Below are 23,726 nucleotides of genomic sequence, written 5' to 3'. Positions count from 1 at the left end.
TGTTCTCAAATATCTTTGTTTTTGTTTGAATTTCTGACCCATCGAAATTTTAACTCTCCAAATTAAAAACACTGATTTTTTTTAAGATAGAAAATATTTTTGGGAGCATAACATTTTGCTGTTTAAAAGCAAGGGTTGAAAAAAAATTCACTATAAAAATTCAGAGGTTAAAAAACTCAGAAAAAAATTCTGAGGTTAAGAAAATTCAGAATAAAAATTCAGAATAAAAAATCACAATGAAAATTTAGAATAAAAATTCAGAAGTTAAGAAAATTCAGAATAAAAAAATCACAATAAAAATTTAGAATAAAAATTCAGATGTTAAGAAAATTCAGGATAAAAAATCAGAGGTTAAAAAAATTGATGGAACTAAAAAACTTCCATAAATCAGTAAGAAATTAAAATAATAATGACCACACAACAGATACATATTACTGAAGAAACCTCATACTGACTGCTGACTAGAGAAAACTAATTATTTTTATTCAGTTTCAAATGTCTGTATTAACAGATCCTCCTTCAGAGAGAGAGAAAAGCCCTGATACTGAGAAAATTTTGGAAGGATTTCAATTTTTGTAGATTTTTGTAGAACTCCTCACAATAAATAAGTCTGACATGTCTTTCATTCATTGGAGGTGTGGGGTGCTCGCACGCGCGTTGGCTGCATCAGTGCACATACGGGGGGCTGCTTTCCGTTGGGGCTCTTTTCAAACGCGCGTAGCAGAATGTCGGACTTCTACTCGTGTTTACATGGACTGGAATGCGCTCCGACACAGCCGGTGTGTGAACCTTACAAGTCACAGACACGCCCACGCAGGTGCGAGCCAAGCTCAGGATCACATGTCTGACAGGCGGGAGCAGCGGATCGCCGCGCGGTGAAAGAGGGCGGGTCTCAGGTTTGCGGCTGTGAGCTTGAGGAGCTCTGATTTAATAGGAACAACCAGCACATCAAAAAAGGTATTCCTCGACATCATATGTGTCTTCATTCTAAGAGAGACATCCACAGACGGAGCTGGTAGCTCCTCCTACACGCGGCGCGGCGACGGAAACACATTTTTTGACGAGCTGCGAGCAGCAAATTCACCACGCGGGGAAACGCGAATTTGTCACACGAATTTATGAATTTATTGTGCTTCATGGCTCCTCCTCCGCCCAGCTGATTGGAGGAATGAAAGAATGTAGGAGGGATTGGACAGCCCACTGATGTCCCGCCCTCCAGAGTCATATACCTCACCGTGATTGGTTCGTTCAGCTCTGCACACAGCAACTGTCATATATATCAGCCTTGCGGGTCGCACTAACAGTAATCTTTCATATGAAGACGCGGGCCGCAAATTATCATCCCGCGGACCGCAAGTTTGAGACCCCTGGTCTACATTTTAGAAATTTTTTTATTTAATATGTGTAGCAAGATAAGATAAGTATGTGGTAAGTCAAAATCTGAGAGAGTTATGCAACATTCCTACAACTTGTTTTTTCTACGCTTAAAAAGGCAGAACTAGCTTTGTAAGCCACTCACTTCTCTGGTAAGGATGTTCTATTCATACGGCATCATAATATCTGACAGAAAAAGTTAGATTTATGATGTACCCACCCTGACAGGTTAACAGTGTTGGTCATCTAACACCGTTTAATGTCAGAACAATTCATGTCTATATGAAATGAGTGGAGAGCAGAGGAGAACACACAGCAGAGGATACTGCAGCGCTGAGATTACTCTGACGAAATGCAATGACACAGCTCGCTGACACCGTTAAAGTCACACACACAGCCTCATTCCTCTCTGTCGGCAGCAACTGTAATAAGTCATGCAAATGCTCTGTAGCAGGGAGAACAGTCAGAAAACCGGCTGATCTCAGCAGATTTACGCTCATGTGACACCAGAAACAAATTCTGTTGATGCAAATGTAATAAGTCCTTGTTTAAATCTCTTTTTCCTCTCTTTGCTTCATGCATCCACACAGTGTCCTCCACCACTAAAAGATGGTGACAGGCAGCAGAATCAGTAATTGTTCAGTCTTACCTTTGTCTTGGAGGCTTTTCAAGGATCCTGCATTGGAGATTCAGCTGTTCAGTGGCGGGATCCTGCTGCAGTGGGAGGCTGGTTCAATGTCCTTGCTGTGCTGCGCTCAGCGCTGTGTGCTGCTCTATCCGCACTGCTGCTTCACTCTGTTCCAAGTCCCTCTTTCCCTGCCTATGCAGAACCAGCTCTGAACTGACTTTGACCAATGGCTGCTAAAGAGGCTTCTTTTTAAAGAAACTGATACAAAGACTGTCTTTTTAAAGAGAATTTTTGTTTTATGTGCAGAGTTAGTTTATGCAATTAAAAAAAACAGTTACTGTAATATTGTTGTTTGGTGGTTTAATGACTAAACTATGGGAAAAGACAAATGTAAAGAAAAAACAATTTTGCTCATGTGGTGAGGAGCAAAAGACCAAGTATGTCACATAAAAGATGATTGTTACAAAGGAAATTAATAATATAATAGCCGATGTGTGAGAAAGTAGTGAAGGTGAGAAAAAAGAAGCAATGAGTTCTTTTAGCTGAACTGAAGAGCTCAAAAGCTCATGAGGTAGAAGATGTTTTTAAAAGTCCAGTGTCCTGCGTCTGTGGGATCAGATGCCGTCCTGGAGGGATTTGTCATCCAGGATGATCAGTCTGCAAAAAGCTCGGACACTTGTCTTTAGAGAGGGCAGAAGGCAACTGATCATTTCTGGGGGAGTACATTTCCCTGCAGTTCCTTCCTGTCTGCAGAAGAGAAAGTACACTACAACACAGGATTAAAGCTGCGAGCGGTGTTGTATGGGCGACAGGCGCTGCCCGCCCCCACCGCCCCCTCCTGACATGCTCTCACTGGACGAGTGGCAACAGACCCCTCACTTTCCCTCTCTGCACCCTGCCAGCTTTTCTGTTGGTTTTATTTCCATAGCAACCATCATTTGTTTTGGTCGCCTCAGAGTGATGAACAGGTCTATGTAATCTATAGCGCAGGGGTCTGCAACCTTCAACAGTAAAAGAGCCATTTGGGCTCATTTTATACTGATAAAACCTCAAAGGAGCCGCATAGTCTTACTTTAGCCTTTAAGGAATTTGGATTGGCATTCATGACCTTTTTTTTAAAATAATATATATGCTTTAATATAATGATAAATGTGAATTTTTTTTTTTTGGCACAAACAAAAGCAATAATAAAAAAAGAACCTAGCATCTCACCTGATATTTCTTAATTATCATTATTTGCGTTTACCACAAGCTCACATCACTTCTTTTCAAAATTAAAGACACTCTGTACCAAACAGGATCATCTCAGTGCAGTTCTGGACAGCCTGTAACAATGTGGTACATCACAAGATAATATGTGCTTTTAACTCATAAAAGGTCAAACTTTTACCAAAGTTTTGCTTTGCATATAAATCTGTTCATTCTGGAGGTAGAGTTGACCAAACAAGACGTCTTCAGGTCAACAAATTCCGGTTGGGGGTCACGGGCAGACGTGTTTCTCCAGCTCTCCTCAACAACGAGGACAGTTGAACGATGTAGCACTGTTTCTGCTCAAATTCCTGATCCTTTTCTTTTCAACTTATTTTTTGTTAGTAGAACTATTCTTTAATGAATACAATCTGCACATTTTTTTTTCTTTTTAATTAGAATATTTTGATTTTTTTTTTCTCCATTAACTAGAATTTTTAAGAGTATAAAAGACTATCTCCACGTCTACCTAGTCACAAAAGGTACTTACAGTCCCACTTTTGATTTATTTTCAAAGCATTCCCAGAGGTCTTTTAATTAAGCTTATAACATTTTTTGTCAGAAAAAAAACCTATATCATTCTGAAGGACATAGTTTCTGCAGAGCGGCAGGACTTCACTGGAAATTCACCTCCGAGTTGGGGGGGTAAGTCTGCCCCCACTTCTTATCAACCATCAGTTTACACTCTCACCTGCTAGCTTACAGCTGCTCACAGCTCCAACCAAACATTAGCACTCTAACAAAAATGATGATCAATGTCATTTCTATTCCAGCCGCTCAGTCCTGACCAGAGGAGTAGGGAGCTTGTGACCTGACCAGCCTATTTTCTTAAAAATAAATGAAAAGCTCTTTTTCAAACCGATTATTTTGTCTGCTCCTGATTAACAACTATTTGCATAGAGCAGGTGTGTCACAGTCAAGGCTCGGGGGCCAGATCCGGCCCTCCGGATAATTCTATCCGGCACCCCGGATCGTTTTATTTTATTGTTATTAATGACTGATGCTATCATGCGCTTATTTCTAATTTGTATAATTTTGACAAAATATAATTTTATGGGGCTGCACGGTGGTGCACACAGCGAGAAGGCCCCGGTTCGACTCCCGGCTGGGGGATTTGGGACCTTTCTGTGTGGAGTTTGCATGTTCTCCCCGTGCATGTGAATATGAGAGTGGATGTGTGTGTGATTGAAACCCTGGGACAGACTGGCGACCTGTCCAGGGTGAACCCCACCTTCGCCCTTCAGTAGCCGGGTTAGGCTCTGGCCCTCCTACAACCACGAAAGGGAAGAAGCGGACAAGATGATGAATGAATAAATGAATGTTTTTATGGAGACTAAAATATTGAAAGTGATTTAAGGTTTAAGTTGATTTATTCTGGTATAATATTCCTGCCTGTTTTTATTCATGGTTATGTTAAAAAGTAAAGTTTTAACAATTTAGTTTTATTTCTCAGCTCTAGTGAAACAGGAGAAGATGGATGTATGCTTACTAATGTGACACAGAAAGTTATCTTGTGTGTTTTTATCACCTCTGGAGAAAAATGAAGGTACATTTTGGTGTTTGATTGTTCAAGTTTACAAACTGCCCTCCGTCAGAAGGAGCCAGAGCAGAGACTTCAGTTTAAACAAGATCTTTTCTGTTTACTTTTAAGACTTTGGCAGGAGCATTTTTGATCCACAGAAGGGTTTTCAAAGAAGTTTGACAGCAGTAACATACACAAGATTAAATGATAGATCGTAAGAAAACATAAAAAGCACATTGTCCTCAATTTCAGCTTTTTTTATTCATTTTAAATAAACCCACATCAAGAGTTTTAACCCGAAATGTTTGCCATTAAAATCAAGATAAACATTCACAGACTCAAAAGTTCAAACTAAATTTTATTGGTATCAGACTGGACACAACAGTAACATGGAGCCATTATTATCATGAATCATCACCTTTAGCAGAGGTACAATGTAAAGAAATAAAGAATTGATTCTTGCAGAGTAAGAGCCTTTTGTTTGGAGAAATTAACTTAAATCACAAAGCCACTTTGGCTGTATTTTCCCACAATAAACGCAGTTTGATAAAACTTGATCTAATTGGACAACAATTTCGTGGCATTAAAGCATTGTTACTCTAGAAAAAGGACATTACATCCCAGCTGAGATGAGATTGTGGTGGGTTTTTTCAAATAAATAGAACACAAGCGACTGCGAACATCATTGAAGAAAATCAGAATAGTTCTTTGTTCATGTTTGCAGAACCAACATGTGTCACTGAGGTTGGAGGAACCAAAAATACAGAATATATTTAACAGAAAAAATGAGCATGTTGACATATTGAAAGCACATGTGTGTCAATGTCTTATCGATACAGATAATCAGCCTGAATGTTAGCAGCTATTTCAGCCTCCCACTTGTCTCCGTTGTTTAGGAGTTTCTCCTTGTTGTAGAGAAGCTCCTCGTGGGTTTCAGTAGAAAACTCAAAATTAGGACCCTGAGGGGAAAAAACGTTTAAATATGCTGAGATCCAATAACACAGATAGAAGTCTGTTCAGCAGATTCCAGATTTATTTCTGTACCCTTTGTGTTTTTCCAAATGTCTTCAAGTTTTTCAGACAAAAAGGTTCAAGGAAAAATGTGCACACTCCAAATTAGCCCAAAGCAAAAGTTCTTGTGCACTGGAGTCTAACCACACAGAAAAAGCAGAGAACACATACTTTCAGCAGGGTAAAGCTACGCTGACTACTCTATAGTATGGGTAGAAGTGTGCCAAAATATCGATATTGTGATATATCTAGATATATTGATTTTATATGAGTTCCTTCAGAGCAATGTGTCCTGCAGCTACTTGAAGTATTTCATTTGGAGAGAAGATGCATGACATGGATCAACAGGCACGGATTAATAATGTGATTCTCACGGGACTTCAACTACAACCCCGGGTGCGGCCTGGTGCTACCAGCGCTAGCTGGGATGCTAACAGAGCTGTGACGGATGCTAACCTGACCGTGGAGAATCAAGATGGACTATTTCTTGCTAAAGGGATTTCCTTGGACCTAAATACTGTCGAGCTCTGTCATCCGCTTCCTCGGAGAAAGAATACGGATAAACCAGCGATCCTGATCAGGTTTGTGAATCGAAAGCACAAGATAGCTCTGATGAAACAACGTAAAAACCTGAAGGAGTCTAATGTGTATCTTAATGAACATCTTTCTAAATATCACGCCGATCTGGCGAATAGGGCTGCCACGATTATTCGACTAATCGACGACTAATCGACTATTAAAATGGTCGACAACTATTTTGGTCGTCGAAGCATTGTTTTTTTGTTTGTTTTTTCCTTGTTTTGATCTTAAAACTATGGTTCGCGCCTTCTATTGCGGGGGTCTTCCATTCTCTTTGTCACACATGCGCAGTGGTGCTAATCCGGTCAGCAGTGACGTCACAGGAAGTTCTCGGTAGGCTCATAACAACACGCTCGCTCGAAAATGTGGGAAGCAAAAGGAAAATAAAAGATGAAAATGTGTCAAATGTAATTTCTAAGACAGAATTTGTGTTCCATGAGAGCACGATGGCGATAAATGATCACCTGAAGATGAAGCATGTTGTGACTGAGTTTGATCACGCTGAACAGAGAGCTTCGTCTAGCTAAGCTAACATCGGCGCTAACACAGCTAGCGCTGCCGCGGCTGTCATTACTGCGCTGTTTGGAGATGAACCAGAAGATCTGCAGCAGATCCGTGTCTACGGCGCTTCTGTCTGCATAGTGAACGTTTCATAATCTGCTCTTCTAACCAAACGCCGCGAGGACGGCGCTTATAATGAGTTTACACTGGAAATGAACCGCTTGTCCAAGGCTTCATTCATATTCCGCGCCGGGATCACGTCGTTAAGTTCGAAGAGCGGATTATGAAACATTCACCGTGCAGACAGAGAGGCTGTGTGTCGGTACGGATCTGCAGCAGAGTTATGGAACGATTTAAAACTATGAGTCCCAGAAGTGAAGGAACTCACCTAAAAGTCCAGAGCTAAGTTTACAAGTGTAGCATTACATTATCTGCATTAAGCTACAATTAAATGTAACTTAAAGACACAAAAACGACAACAAACAGCAAAACAACCACAACATTAAAGAAGTAACACAGATTTATGGGTTCTCCACCAAACTGAACAATATAAAGTATCGGTCTACGCATGTGCAGTGGATGTAGGTAGTGAAAGAATGAAAGTACTGTTGTACATTCTAACATCTCCTGCTTTTCTCCCTTTTTAAAATATAAATTTCCCCCTTTTTATTTATTTTCTTTGTTTATATGGGCATCCTCAGGTTTTTTATGTATATATTGAGTTCAAAGATGTTATTAGTGTTTCGCTTTAATAAATGGGCCTCAGTCAGCAAATATTTTGAGTGTGTTTATATCTGCAAATAGCTTTTGAAATACTTTATACATGTTTTATTAAATATATGTTTTAAAGCTTTAAAAAAAGAATTGCAGGCTTTTAATAAGTTTTCTGTAGTTGATTTAGATTATCTCATTTGATTTAAGTCTTGTTTTAATGCCAGAAACAAATGAAGGACAAAACCTGCATGATTCATTAAAAGATTAATAAACTATTGTCTTTATTTTAGATAGAATATAGCTTAAAGACCTCAAGTCTAAGGATAATGATGGTTAAGATGAATGTTTTACATCCAGTCGCCGCACGAACCGATTAGTCGACTAATCGAAAAAAATAGTCGGAGATTAGTCGACTGTTGAAATAATCGTTTGTGGCAGCCCTACTGGCAAAGCACACAAGAATCCTACGATTGAGAAAACAGATCCACAGCACGTGGACTCTGAACTCCAGAATCTTTGTAAAACCACTCGGACCACCGGATCAGGCTTCTGGAAATAAAATCCATGAAAGACTTTGAGAACTGTGGGATTACGCATGTTTAACCCTTTAGTGAAATGTGAACTCAAAAACCGCTGGATGTGACCTCCGATTCTGAGCTGCAGAACGAGCACATTTCCCTTGAGAGGAGACCTTCAGTCTCTCAGTCATAACAACAAAGAACGATTATGTGGCCTTAAACTTGCTCCTAAGATGTGATGTAGCACTGATTTCTGCTCAACTTTTTGATCCTTTTCTTTTCAACTTCTTATTTTTTGTTATTATAATCATTCTTTGATGAATACAATCTGCACAAATTGTTTTTTTAATATTTAGATTTTTTTCTCCATTAACTAATGAAGATGATTTTTACTTATTACTTTTCTATTTTTTATAATCATTCTTTGAAGAATAAAACCTGCACTAATTGTCTTTTTGTAATGAGAATATTTAGATTTTTACTGCATTAGCAAATGAAGATGATTTAATTATTCATTTTTGTATCATCATAATTCTTTGAATACAGTCTGAACAAAGTCTCTTTTTTTCAATGAGAATATTAGATTATTGTTACTGATTAATATTAAATGATTTGTTGTGGATGCTTTGAAACTTGATTACATCAATGATATTAATGATCCTTAATATCCTGAATCTATAAATATTTGATATTAAGTCCTGAACCAGATATTGATAATTCATGTAGAGAAAATGGTCGAGTCGGGGTGGGATTATATAAATTCGCTTCCATCCAATACCTTTCAAATAATCTACTTGTGATTCATTAAGTGATATGTTATGTATGTATTATGACCCGATTGCTTGAAATAAACCATTTCATTCATTCATTTTGTTCTGTTGTGGACAAACCCATTCTGGGCCACATTTTTTGCTATTTTTAAACCATATGGGGGCACTTGGCCGTGCTGGCAGGGACAGATGAAGTTAAAACATCAGGTTAATTTATTTTAAAGAAGAATTTGCTATTACTGTCTCCATATAGTCCTGGAGCAACAACCAGACTCTCCTCCATGTTGGTTTAGAACTCCACCCGCTTATCAAATCATCAAGACATCACGAGCTAAAGCAGAATTCCTGATTGCTTGACGCGATGCAAATTCTTCTTCAAAGTTCAGATATCTGAAGTCTGGAAACACTTCACCGCACCGTGTCGCCACGTTGTCCAAATCACGCTGCAGCGGGATAATCGTGCTGCACCCAACACTCACAAAGCGCCGCAGGACCTCTGACCTCTGGGTCTGTGCATTGAATCAACATTGAAAATGGACCCCTGAGCCATCGGCATTCAGTGTGAACGCAGCTTTAATAGAAATAGACACAGGTATTGCTTTTAACTGATGGATACCAGCTAAATCTTAGTGTGGGATCAATGTTTTAGTAGATAGACAGATTTAATCATCCTTTTGGGACGTGCCCGCAGGGAAATTAAAAAAGAAGGAATCAGTAAAACAATCAAATTTAAGACATCAACAAATACTAGGAAATGTTTCTAAAAGCAAAATGTTAACACTTTAAGGTATTAGCAAGACATTTACAAATGCTAATAATGTTTACACATTTCCTATAAGAGCTTAAAAACACATTTCTAGTGCTTGTTATGAACCAGATCGTCACAGTATCTTCTTGTAATGGATTACTAAAACCTTTCTTTTTAATAATAAATATTTCACACATTTTGTAAGGTTTTTATTGGTCAAAATGAGTCTTTGTCTCAAACATGAAAAGAGGGCTTCACAGAAACAATATCTAATTCTTGAGCAGAGTGATGCACTCACCTCTACAATTGCATCCACCGGACACGCCTCCTGACAGAAACCACAGTAGATACATTTGGTCATGTCGATGTCGTAGCGAGTCGTCCTCCTGCTTCCATCAGCACGGGTCTCAGCTTCTATGGTAATTGCCTGGTAACACACAAACGGGTCCTTATTCATAGAGGGGTTGGATATTTGTTAAACAAACAATATAGACTTTATATGGAAACCAAGAACGGCTGACCTTGCATTTTATTTTCCAGTTTTCAACATCTACTATCTCATTATCACAAGAAAATGTTTTTTTCTTACTGTAACAGTGGTGCATGTTAGGGAAATACATTTGAGGAACATTCTTCTTCTGCTTCAGGGTCGTTGATGTAAACTGTATGGCGTTGCAGTAACCACATAATAAAGACACCTAAAATGGATTACCACAGCCAAGAGGATCTTTGGTCACTGTGTCCTTTCTCTAGAAGAGCTCCACAGCACCTCAGATTCAAGGCAGCCCAGAATGTTCTTCAGGTTTGCTGGATTATTGAGAATATTCAGAGTTCTTCTGAATCTCTGGGGATGTTTGCCTTGAACTTCTTGCAGACGTTCCAGATGACTGAAGGCCAGTACACTGTAAAACTCTTTTTCATTCTAGGACCTAAAACTGGAGGAATTTCCCTTTGACCAAGAACCAACCTCTATTTGTGCAAAGCATTTCTATGCTCTGTAACATGTACAATGTATCAACCAGTGAGTAACATATTTTCTGCACTATAAGGCGCACTTAAAGGTCTAAACCTTTTCCAAAACCAGCTGTGCGTCTAATAATCTGGTGTGTCTTTTGTGTGTACCAAGTTCCAAAACCTGGAAAAAGGTTTTTGTTCAACTTTGAGGAGTCTCGGCTCGATTGACTGTTGGACCATTTCTTGCTGTCACAGGGCGGCTGATCACGCTGTGCTCATTTTGAGGCACACAGGTGGGTCACACACAGAGATTCTGGCGGTAAAGTTGACCACATCTCAAGTTACTGCAGAAACCCACCTTAGTGCAACAAACACAGAAAGATCAGCCAGCATTTCAGAACGCAACCTTTACCCGGCCTGCGCCGCTACACACGTGCAGTCCTGAGAACACACATATGATTAGTCTGATTCGTTCGTTCAGGAGATGATCATGTTACTACGTCATCTGCCGCAATGGACAATTTTCTCCTGCACAGGTGAAAGTCCACGCTCCTAACAAGCATGGCTGTGAGCCGCCCAGAGATCCTGCCAAACTTTATGCATGTTTTTCCGGTATGTTTGGTGCCTCCGTGTGACTGCATGAGTCACTCAGATTCAGCCATGCTAGATAGTGTCTGATCTCACTCCACATGATCCCCTTCAGGCCTTAAAGGAAGGTTCCCAGTGCCACCAGAGGAACAGAAATAGAGAGCGCGTCTTTGTTGGTGGGAGTGATGGATGACAGACACATTTTTACTGGGATGCAGAGTGAGTTACCCCTCCATACGTGAAGGATTGTTGACTTCTGGACTGAAGATCTGCTGTAAATGTTGTCTGAACTTTCACTAAAGCCACCAGGGTCATTGCTGAACAACCGCCTGATAATAAGACTGACTCCAACAACGATGACAGGAAACCAGAATGTTTGAGGATGGAATTAAACAGCTGCGTAACTCTAACACCAAAGATGTTTGTGGGAGAAGATTGATTTAAAATAATAAGAGTGGTTTGTCAAATAGTGGTGTAAAGTTGAACTAAACTCACCGTTTTGCCTTTGTTACCTTAGTTTTTTCTCCGCCTTATAATAGGGTGATAAAAATACAGTAATCTCATGTGGCTACAGTGATGTAAACGTGAGCAGGACTTTCATACGTCCTCACCAACTATGACTACATCCTGAATCTCTGCAGAATTGTTTTCAGGTACTTCAGGAACAGTCAGACCAACACAAATCAAAATGTAAAACATTTAAGAGTAGAAAGAGGCGGAGCTACAAACTCAAGTGTAACACTCAGCAACTTCTCATGTTGTTAGGGAAAACAGTGGGGAGTAAAATCCATAAGATTATGGAAAATCCATCAAAACAAAGAAGTGTGAGCAGAGCGTTGTGGTTGGGAAGCGGTCTTCTCAGTGCTGAAGGTGTTCTGTATATTTATTCTTTCTGTTCTGGGATTAAATCTCTTAAATTCCAGACCTTTAAGATCAATGACCGAAAACTAATTAATTGTGTGATTTCCCTCCACAGTCCAGCGACTGAGGGGAACAATGAATACATCATAAAGCAAAGTGACAGACACAGTAGAAGGTATCCAGAAATGCCCTGGAGCCACTCTAATCAACCCAATAAGAGGAATGAAGGATGCTGCTTTGCTCATCAACCTGGCACATTGTCAAACTCTGGAGAAACGCAGGACACTGAACTGCATGAGAAGTGAGTTGGTCGCTCACTAGCACTGTAGAGCATTGCATTGATTGAACTCCTCCATAATTGGTTCTGTCTCTACTACGCTTTCAAAGATAATCTCATCGTCATCGGAAGCAGAGGTGGACCGGGGCAGTGGAGCGAACGAGAAGCAGGGAAAGGCCGATGGAACATCTGAGGGGCCCGAGAGTGACGCACGCTGCAACCGTGTCCTGCCATCAGATGTCTCTTCAACTATTACTGATATGGTTTTCTGTAGTACACCTGTGCACACCTGCAGCTCAGCATCAGCAGAAATAGGATACATCTTTGATCTAGCATTTCTATTGGTTTCTAAGTTAACACAACTCACACATAAAAGTCAATATTTTAACAGTAAAAGGAATTGTGTTCATTTATGCTGCATGACCAGATACACTAATTAAATTAAAACGACTTAATAAATCAGAGGTTTAGCTGCAGTGTGAAGCAGAGGAATTTGGTCTGATCAAGTTTCAGAATTTGTCTCCAGATTTCTCCAACAGTCATGTCTCCATAGTCCACTCACCTTTCTGGTTTTAACCCTTAACTTGAGCTAATCCAGACTAACCACTGACCACAGACGATTTCAAATCACCTGATAAAAGAGGAGCAGACTGCAAAACAACTTTGAAAGTAGAGCACAACATATTGGGAAGCATAGTAATTTAGTGCCAAAATATACTTTGCAATGATTTTACTTAATCTTGTTTGAACAACAGACTTCTGGCTCAGTGGTGGTTAGTCTTTATTTTCCAGCCTTTTATTTCACAAACTGCTCAGTAAACACTACTCCAGTGTAAACTAAGCAGCAGACTATAATCCTAATTTCTACAAACAAATAGAATGATAAACGAGAAAAGTTGCATTACCTGCGATAGTGCTAGTGTGAATGCTTTTTGCTGAAGTTGCTAAAGTTGCTGAAGCTGTTTGTTGAGGATGTTGAATCAATTTATTTTTATTGCTGAATAATTTTGGACTTCAGCCAATATTTCAGATACATGCTAGCTAATTTTTTTTTTTTTGGGAGGTTTTGGATATAGGCTAATATTAGCATGCTAACTTTTTTGGCTGATTTAGCCTTTTAACACTTATTTAGCATATTTTGAAGTTTAGCTATTTTTTCAGAAACATTCTGGCTCTTTTGGCTATTTTTTTTTCTTTTTAGGCTAATTTGGCATTTAACTAATATTTTAGCTGGTTATCAGCTTCAGTATTTTTAGCCATCAATCTTCAGCTATTGTCACCAGCATCTTCAGCGGTCAAATTCATCTTACAGCATTCACACTAGCATTATCACAGGTAATGCTACATATCTAGTTCATAATTATGTTAAAACGTTTTTAAAGTCTAGTTTTAGAGTGTTGAATAAATGTTTTTCCTGTTCGCCCCGCGACCTAAGGCGTGTTTTGGATTTTGGCCCCCTGTGTGATTGAGTTTGACACTCCTGATCTACACTGTTAAACAGGGATCCAGCATGTTTGACTGAATCCTTTGTGCGTGCGTGTGTGTGTTTGTGCACGTGCGTGCACCTGAGCTGGGCAGATGGCTTCACACAGTTTGCAGGCGATGCATCGTTCTTCTCCTGATGGATACCTGACAAAGAATTATACAGAAAGTAAACACACATGAGAATATTTGTATATATTATTGATTTTATGGAATATAACTTGTGCTGTTGAGCAAACTTAAAAAAAGTGTAGAACAATTATGATACAGTTTTCCCTCGTTACATCGTGGTTCCATTTTTGCAGTATTGCAGATTTTTTTTCAATGTAATAATACACGCATTTTTTAAACAGCGCATTGCGTTCTGCGTCCTGATTGGCTGTAGACCTTGTCATTCAATCTCCTCCATGCAGTGTGACCTGTACAGATACGTGCTGTTCTCTAGATCTACATTCATCTTTGATCTCCATCAGATCTTTGTTTTCCTTCCATAAGTCTGGAGTTATTTTTGTAGTTTAACCCCGAGAGTTTAAACAAGAAAAAAGTTTGAAATGTTCACGCCAAGAACCACCATCACAGCAATAACAAAATATCTGCAAACAAAAAAGTTATCGCAGCAAAAATAAAAAAAACCTAAAAGGTAAAAACTACAACAGAAGTTGATTATCAGGGATTGATTTACAGACGGACACACCTGAAGTGGACTGGTTTTTGCTATATGCACAGCTGCGAGAACAATGTTTAATTAATCTCCTAACCAAATATTATATGTACAAAGCTAAATTTAACAATAGAACTCCCAATTTTTCTGATTTATTACCCCAAACTACTTTTTACATGCAATCTATGTCCAGTAAAGAATAAAAACAATTATAACATCCCATCTTGCTCAGCTTCATGATTTAACTTAATCTTATTTGTGTGTATCCCCTGGCGTTTCTTTTTGAACAATTGAGCTACAGTTTATCGTTCTTTTGTTATTTACTGTGTGTCATTTGTGTTTTGAATAAAAAAACTGCTGTGAGAAAAAGGAGGAGAAGAAGAGCAGTACAAATTCGAAAACAATTGAGAAAGTAAGTGAAGATGTTTGTATTCACTGTCACCATTTGATTCTGTTATTTGATTGGACCAGGTAGCCTCAGGTTTAAAGGTCGATTGGAGGATGCTGGTTTGTTGTTAGCTTAGGCTAACACAGTGAAACGTGTACAGACAGTCCACTAACCAGAGGATATTTTAGTGGAGTACAATATTATACTATGGTTTGGAACACAGAACTAGATTATCCTTTCATTGGTGGACTGTCTGTACACTAGGAAAATGTTAGGCCGTTTATTCAGTTACTTTAATGAAGTGAAGTGATAGAAGCTTTGTTACATCCTGCTGCTACTGCTGGACCTTTATCCATCCAGTCTTTCTGCTCACCTGGCAGGTGTGGCCAATGTGCCTTAATTGGCACCTGATGGGTATTTAAGACAGAGGAGGCCTCACCAAAGCAGGCAGGGAGCAGAGCAGCAGGCTGAGGAGCTGGTTGGGTTCTAGTTGGTGTGGTTCTGGTCTGTTTAGTTCTTTTTCTCCTCTTTGTCCTCAGCAGTCTTACTCTGCTGGGTTTTGTTATTTTAGTTTGGATCTTGGTAGTCTTAGTTTATTTGTTTTCTTTAGGTAGTTTTGGTTAGACAGACATTATCAGGAGCTGCTGACTCTGACGGTTGACATGTCTGGATCAGCAGTCTCCATGACTTATTTTATGTTTGAGGTTGTTATTCCTTTGGTTTGTCTTTTTGTTTGGATCAGCACTCCAATAATTTCATTTTGTTCTTTCATTTAAGGACACAGGGTTTCATTTATTTAACAAACTGTCCCTTTTACTCTCACTGGTGTCCAGTTTTTGTTAATGTCCCCTTTCGTATTTATTCCCATAGATTGGAGCCAGTTTTTCCCATTGGGGAAGTAATAAGCACTGGAAATGATATGCTTGATTCCGGTGTGGTGAGACATAACAAGCAGAGCTCCGTCCGCAGCAGCAGGCCCTCCAGGTACCTGCAGAACTGGGTCAGTTAGGGCATGGCTGTGCCGAGTCAGCGGAGGAAAACTGAAGCCTTTCACGTCAGCTGCCTTAAAACTGCTTATAAGCATGTTGATTACCAAACAGATTGGGATGGAACCATTCTCTCACTTCTTACGGGTAAAAATGGTTAAATGGAAGCTTCTAACTCTTTTCTTACAGTCGTTCTGAGGAGCTTCCTGACAGACCAAAGCATTTCTTTGAATGTCGCTGCCCTCGGTGTAAAGGGAGCGGCGGTGTTGGTGTGGTACGGCTCACCTGCGCAGAGCGTGCTCTCCTCTGAAGCGTGGTGACAGGGGGCCCTTCTCAAAGGGGTAGTTGATGGTGGCAGGTTCTCTGAACAGGTAGCTCATAGTCATACCCAGACCTGTCACCAAAACACACACGTTTACAATGGAAAACTAACCAAGCTCTTTTCTGACCTGAGAGTAAACATGTAGGATTTTCTGGTTTTCAAACATGTTTGGTATTTGACACAATGTTGAAGATTTATCAATTATAAAAGAGTTGCATGAGTGATTTCATCAGCATTAACAATCCCAACTTTCTAAAAGAAATAGACTAAGTCAATAATTCTCCAGACATTCATCAACTTTATCTCTTTTAGTTTATTCGATGTATCAAGTGATAGGATGTGTGTAGATTTACTCACTTCTCCATAATAGAGGTGAGTGTTGGCAGGAGTCCACTGATACCTTATGTATCCTGATACACGATACATAAGGTATCGTGATATATTCCAAGACAATACCAAAGACAATATTCAACAGTTTTTTATGCCTAAAAATGGAATATTAATAGACCTTTCAGGATAATAATACATTTGATTTAGTGATCAGAACGCTAAGCACTGCAACTGTGTGCTTCTGCTTTTCTTTTGGTAAAACAAGAAATATTTCTTCTTAAATGGAACAGTCGGTGTCAGATTTCCACAACAAAACAATTTTTTAGTATAAAAAAAAAATTGAATAAATGTGCTTTGACCAATAGGATTCTATAAGTATGGTTGAAACAAAGGATGGTTATTTCCAACATGGCTGAATGTGGGTAAACCGGCACAGGTGCCTGAATGGGTGAACGTATGCTTCAAAAATAAATAAATAAACCTCGCTAATTCTTTCTAGAAACATGTCAGTGTGATATAGCAAAACATTCTCACTCCCAACTCGTCAAATATGGACGTATGGTTTCCCCTTAGTTTAATTCATTTAAATTCACATAGAACACCTGAATTGGGTTATTTTCAACATTTCCCAGTTGAAGCAGTTCAGTGTTCACAGTGATCCTCCTGATTTCAAAGATCAGTGAAGAGAAATTAATGCTTCAACGTTCACCCCTTAAGAAAGCAGCAGACAAAGTTGAAAACTGTACAGAAATTTGTAGCTAGTGTTGTTTTTGTGTCACTACGTCCAGCAGAGAACAAGTCACTGTCAAAATGTAACATGTAGAAAAACCATCTCTTTAAAATCCACTGAAGGACAACAAGTAAAGGTGAACTTAGAAGTGAAAAATAATGTCTGAAAAAAGCAAAACATCCCATCCTTCTACTTTTCTAGAGATGTCAAACCTCTGAAGAGTTCAGTCCATAGGAGGGTCTGTGCTGCCCGGTCTGTGATGGACTTCATATCCGTGGGGACCTCCTGTGCGTTGACATACTCTGTCACAGAAAAAATAACATTCAAATTATTAGCTTTAGCTTTTCTACAATGATAATTAAAAGCATGACAACACATATAAAAAGCATAGGTTACAGCTGTGGTCCCAACCCATGAGCCGCGGACCGGTACCGCGCCGTGGGTCATTTGGAACCGGGTCACAGACAGAAATCCATGGGCTAGCTTAGATCATTTCAGTTTATTTTCTGATCTTGAAGGAAGTTTTATTTTGGAAAACTGACAGACTCTGTTCAAAACATCCGTCTGGGTCACATGACTTAAAGTGGTTAACTGGATTTCTAAGCTAGTAGCTCAAAGCCAACAAAAACCAAACGATAAAACGTGTTTGTAAAGTTTCTTCAGGGAGTAAAGAGGTGAGGAAACTGAAGAACAGCCTTCGACTTCAGTGAAACAATAAAGCTGCTGTTCACAGACAGAACAGGGAGTCTTCCTCAATCTGGAATTATTGTTCTCATGTAGCAGAAGCTGCTCTGGGTAAAACTCAGAATCTCAACTGTTTCACACATGCAAATAATAACTGTAGATTCATGTTTATATTATTTTTAGAGAATACCAGACATAGGATGGTTGCATCATTTTATTTTGCTTTATTTATCCATTACACCTTAAAATCAGACGTAGCTAAAGTTAGCGTCCGGTTGTTAGCCTCCACGTTGAGATTAAAGAGAAAATCTTCAACACAAAGTTCAAACATTTCACACAGAATGAAGATTCAATGAAATAAAGCTGCTGATTTATGGAAACTTGTAAAAGAGACATTTGAGAATGTTCCTCCGGAAAGGCTGAATTGGGTTTAGAAACTTTGGAACAGAAAATGTTTGTTTACATAAATGTGGATTTACGTAAAGACAAAATACGATCAATATGTTTGGACTGAAAGATGATTGGAGTCTGGATTGATGTTAAAATGGAATTGTGGGGGAAAAATCCTGTAATGTTTCCTTTTTGACTTTTTTTTATCTGAAACAACTTTAAATCTATTTTTTTCATTGACTCTTCATTGTCTGGGTATAAAAAGCATCCACTGATATTTTTGACTTTTTTAAACAAAATGTCTTGTAGTAGCATTTTATTTTGAAAATAGATTATCAGAAAGAAGAGCTTAAAAATGCTAACTTCAGACGGGTCAGTGAAAATATTGTCTAATTTAAACCGATCCGTGGTCTGAAAAAGGTTGGGAACCACTGGTTTGAGGAACTTTCAATTATTAGTGCACTGAGAAGCTGCACGGCCGTGGTCCAGAAACGTGATGGAACTGTCACCATTTCTTCTGTAACAGTCTCAGAGGGAAGAACTAGGGATGGGCCGATACCGATATTTCCCCAGTAACTGATATTTATGATGGCTGATATTCAAGTGTCTACAATAACACAACGTTTAGATTTCCTGTTTGTTTCTTTATTAGAAACACAAAACTTTTCTTTTACTGTACTATCACATTGCACTTGGCCTTTTTAATCATACAGCAAGGAATCTCATAGGAACAACTTTAAAGCTGTGAACATAAATCTGAAAACATTCAGACCATTTACTGACTATTAGACATAACTGCAAATCATAAACTTCTCATTTCCAGGGATCTATTAGGAATAAGTATCCATCTCATGAAAAATAGTCAGAACAATATCAATGGATTCTTTAGGATCGGTTCATTACTAATAAACTCAAATTATATCAATACCAGCACTGATGTATCGCCCATCCCCAGGAATAACCCCCAAAATATGTGCTTTATAAGATGGTCATCTTTGGATCAGTTCCTCTAGAGTTTTTAGAAGGAAACACAAATCTATTTCTTTGTTTTGTTATTTCACATAAGTTTCCTGAGAGATGTTGAAGCGGCTGGGTGGCTCAGTGGGTTAGGTGAAGGGCTGGCACCCAGGAGCCCTGGGTTCGATTCCCAGGGTTGTCCACTGATCCCCACCCAGATTGGGTCCTTAGGCAAGACCCTTGACGCTGCTGCCTAACTGGGTCCCTGTGCCCCTCAAGTACAGGGTTGTGTCAGGAAGGGCATCCGGCGTAAAAACTCTGACAAATCACTGATGTGAAACAGTGGGTGCTGTTACGCTGTGGGGACCCTGGAAGGGATAAGCTGAAAGTGAACTACAACTACCTTCCTGAGTGATGTTGGATAGATCATTCTGGAAAAAAGGGGCAAAAGATTTCACTTTTTTTAGATTTTGTAATGAATAAAGATAAAAAAGTTTCAGGTGGACTGTTCCTGTGAAAGGGCTGAAAGGGTTAAGATGCAGCCACTCTTCTCTACGACTCTCCACGGACCTGGACAACCCAAAACTCACCACTTCTGCACGGGTCAGCCCTGAGCGGGTGCAAGTGCCTGAGGCAAGCGAGGAATCAGAATTCTTCCCCTGCCCCTCCAATTGGAGGGACACTTGAAGGAGTAGGGGTGTCCAAGAGGAACACCGAGAGGAAGAGGGATGCAGAGCCCTCCGCGATGGAGGGCTCTGCATCCCTCTTCCGTGGGATGCATTTCTTTATGTGGATGTGCTCTATAGCAGCGGTCCCCAACCAGTGGGACGCAGAAAAACTAATATACTAATTATACTTTTTTTTTTGAGTCCCAGAAATCTTTTTGAACGTTCAGTCATAATCATGAGTTTCAGTTCTTCTGTTTTGTAAAAAACGTTTTTGTGTTAAAATGTTTCACCTGAAGCTTTTTCATGGAGCTTCAAAGTATTCTGATTAGTTTCTCATTGAGCATCAATAATTCATTTTTCGGTTACATATTGTTTATGTATTTAAGTTTTTTAATGAGATGATCTTATAATAGTAAAGTAAACCATTCCTAACATGACACTACATTCAGTGTGTCTTGGGTTGACCGGTCTGCAGCCACAAACAGGTTGGGGACCACTGCTCTCAAAAACACAACTTTACATTTAAATGTAACTAAGGACGGCGCGTTTTAGAATGACCTTTTTAAAGCTATTAAACCAATTTTATTATGTATTTTCTGAGTGCTAGTGGCTCCACACTAACGTGGACCACAGTGTTGAGGACGCCCGAGTTCAAAGACACGATTTTTAGGGATGCAACGATTAAGTCAAACCACAATTTGATTCACAGTTTTATAGATATGATTTCCATTTATTTGCTATTTTTTTCTCTCAACACAATGAATTAAAGGTGTTTTAAGGCCAACTATGTTTTCTTTTTGTTCCTTACATCAAACTGTCTGTTTTCCTAATAACAGAAATGATTCAGGACAAATAAACAATTATACATAATACTGAAATGATCACAAATCCTTTCAAATTCTGTTCATGTTGTGCTCCATGTGACGGACCGCTCCACACCCACGACCGCTCAACCCCCCCCAGCCACAGAACGCACACTCACACTCAGCATAAATGAGCGTTCAGAAACAGCTCGCAGAGAAAAACAGAGATCTAAAGAGAGTTAATGAAAAAGAGCACGGCTCCCAGGAAGGAGTCAGAATGGAAACAGTCATGAAGCTGCGTCATCATCATGACTGTTGACATGGTAGATTGGTCAAAGTTGTGATGAAAATGTAAAGTTTTAGGGTGATGAACAAATCTCAGTTTTGCTTGAATTTCCGTTAATAGTTGCGATCATAACATCCAGAAATCCTGCAGGGAATGATTCACGAGAAACTTTCAATAGAGCACGCAGCCAGTCTGCGACACAAGAACGCAAAACATCATCTGCTCTACATTTATCCAGATTTAGGCACAGGCCGTGACAAACCGATTTTTGTATTTTCGTCTTGGATGAACATGTTGACGAGTTTGAATCCGTTTTTACGGATTTACGAAGAATCGTTACATCCTTCGTGTTTTTCTATACCTCTCCGTTTGGAGGCTAAATGTAGGGGTAGGAAGAAGCCTGGGGGTTTGGGGGAGAATTCGGATTCAGCCAGAGAACGTGTTCAGATTCTGCTTTAACTTCATGAACAAAGTGATGTAAGCACTTACTGAATCCACACCTCTGATGGGACACGCTGAAGCATCTCACAACGTTCTGGCTGCCCACCAGGACGCCTGAGGGGAATAAAGATGTAAAAGAACGCACATTTCTGGATACCAAAGCTGAAAAACCTCTGCAGGTTTGGTCACTCTGAACATTGTGGAAACAAAATAATTATGAATTCTAATCTTTATGTGGATTTACAAAATGTGAGTTTATCAATGAAACACTTACAGTTAAAAGCATGATATTTTAATAAGGTTTTATTCTCACAAAAAATTGGAGTTAAACTTTTAGCCTTTACAAATTCCATTAAATATTTTTTGAAATACTAAGCAGACACAGAGCAGTGGAACCATGTCAGAAGGACTAACTGTATGCTGCTTGTTTTTAAGCCAACTGAATGAATCGTGGATACACACTATAAGCGCTTTGAGTGTGAGGAAAAGTGCAGAAAGATCCAATCCATTATTATTATTCTTGATATTAGGCAAAAAACAGCTTGAAAAGTCTTACCTGACCGCGGCACAGTGGAAAGCAGGCGAAACGTTGCAGCCATGAGGCCTTTCAACCTGAAAGCAGATAGAAGGATTTACTGACTAACACTTTCAGCTCCTTCTACTCTCAATAAAGACAAACAGCTTTGATTTGGGTTTATGATACTGAAAGCTTGGGCATAGTTTCTGCAGAGCAGCAGGAGTTCACCTCTGAGTTGTGGGCGAGACTAAAGCAGACCCCCCCCCCGGAGCAGGGAGCTTGTGCTCCTTGTCTACATCACAAAAATGATCTTTTTCAGACGGCGTTTCTTCTTATGCTGCTGATTCACAACAATTTAAAGAAAGAAATACTCAGACACACAACTTTAATCTGAATTTTTCTTTAAAGTTGTCCTCCATCATCAGAAAAACACCACAAGAACATGTTAAAAACCCCACTTTCATCAGAGTTGGTCTTAAAAACAACACAATGTTGACAGATTCAAAGGTGAATCCAGATACTCTGGTTTACTAGTTTGCTCTTCTGGAGAGAAAATCCTGAAGTACAAAAGGAACAAATGTGCTTCAGGACTACTGGCAGGTAGCTTCTTAACATGGCGGTAATTCAATGGATTTAGCCGTCTGTCTGACAGCAGATGGGGGATCAAAATCCAAGTGAAAAAAAGAAAAAAAAAAGCACCCCAAAATCCTAATAATGAAAATATCATGTTGACTGTCTGGCTTTTTTCAATCTAAGTAAAGCTGCTGCAGCAGGAGGAGCTTTGGACTTTTTTAGTGTGTGCTGCTGTCAGAAGTAAAAGAACTTACAACTGTTACAACTTACAACTTACTAATATTACTAATATTTTAAAACTTAATTTATATATAAATGCTTAATTGACAAAAAAGCATGACTATTGTGCATTTTTAAACGATAAAGTGAGACTTTGTGGCTCTCGTTGGGTTCTGGTCTGTAAGAAACTGCAGCAAATGATTCTTTTAGAGTTAAAGGTTGCAGACCCTTGATCTTTACTAAAATTAAGGCAGCATACTTGAAGTTTACTTTTTATATCAAATCTATTTCAATTAGAATTTAGTCTGAACGGGAATTCAGTTAGTAACTTCCTACACCACTAGTACGTGGTGTACAGTAGACTTCCAGGACTTCTACTCCCGTATACTAGTTTATGTTCAGTCACCACAGAGACAGATCTATCAAACAGATGAGTCATATCTGCTGTTGTTTTGATGAGGTTGAGTTGTTCACACAAACAGCCCGGATCATGTCAGGGAGACACACCGCAGCGGTTCATATCGATCCGTCATGAATCGATTAAAGCTGTAGTCGCTAAATTCATGCGATTCAAATTCAAAAGCACGCAGAACAGCGTCTCCATCGCATAGAAGCAGCGTCAGAGTCAGGTTTATGCGGAGGAAATCATATTCATGGCCGCTTAGCTTGATCCTCTTTCGCTCAAGGACGTTTTTAATGAAGGACACTGATAGCAAACAACTTCAATCTGTCATTTAATGTCATTCTTACAACATTTATAACGGGAACAAACTTTTTAAAGCATCAAGCTTTGATTTCGGTTTAAAATTTCGTAACTTACCGAAATTGGCGACCAAGGGTAAATGTGCAAGGAACACCGGAAGTTTGACTCCGTCTGCTTCCGGGCGACCGGCGCGTTACCGGCGCGTTACCGCCACCTTCTGGCTCGGAGTGGGAAGGGAAGCTTATTTTAAACTAGATTTGCAATTCCTGAAGAAATTGCGTCTGATTGCTGAA

General features: G+C 39.4%; 2 protein-coding genes across 3 annotated transcripts in view; both read right to left on the bottom strand.

The window, feature by feature from the left end:
* LOC112137549 (glycine receptor subunit beta) overlaps window positions 1-2,188 on the bottom strand; it is a 45,247-nt gene extending 43,059 nt beyond the window's left edge. The window contains exon 1 of one of the 2 annotated variants that reach the window (XM_024259914.2): window positions 2,024-2,188. The gene's annotated coding sequence lies outside the window, so the exon portion shown is untranslated. The remainder of the gene's footprint in view (window positions 1-2,023) is intronic. The other variant, XM_024259913.2, reaches the window with a different exon arrangement.
* Window positions 2,189-5,110: 2,922 nt separating this feature from the next.
* LOC112137426 (NADH dehydrogenase [ubiquinone] iron-sulfur protein 8, mitochondrial) lies at window positions 5,111-23,641 on the bottom strand. Its single transcript, XM_024259755.1, has 8 exons — window positions 23,551-23,641; window positions 21,978-22,033; window positions 21,470-21,535; window positions 17,405-17,494; window positions 16,096-16,204; window positions 13,859-13,922; window positions 9,912-10,040; window positions 5,111-5,731 (listed from the first exon to the last, which is right to left on the bottom strand). The coding sequence occupies exons 2-8, from the start codon at window positions 22,018-22,020 to the stop codon at window positions 5,600-5,602; spliced, it is 633 nt and encodes a 210-aa protein (XP_024115523.1). The 5' UTR covers window positions 22,021-22,033; window positions 23,551-23,641; the 3' UTR covers window positions 5,111-5,599.
* Between the last annotated feature and the right edge of the window lie 85 nt (window positions 23,642-23,726).

This window comes from Oryzias melastigma, linkage group LG1 (genome assembly GCF_002922805.2).
Source record: "Oryzias melastigma strain HK-1 linkage group LG1, ASM292280v2, whole genome shotgun sequence".
Classification (NCBI taxonomy): Eukaryota; Metazoa; Chordata; class Actinopteri; order Beloniformes; family Adrianichthyidae; genus Oryzias; species Oryzias melastigma.
The sequence above is the reverse complement of the archived record's forward strand: the minus strand, read 5'-3'. Positions and strand labels throughout refer to the sequence as shown.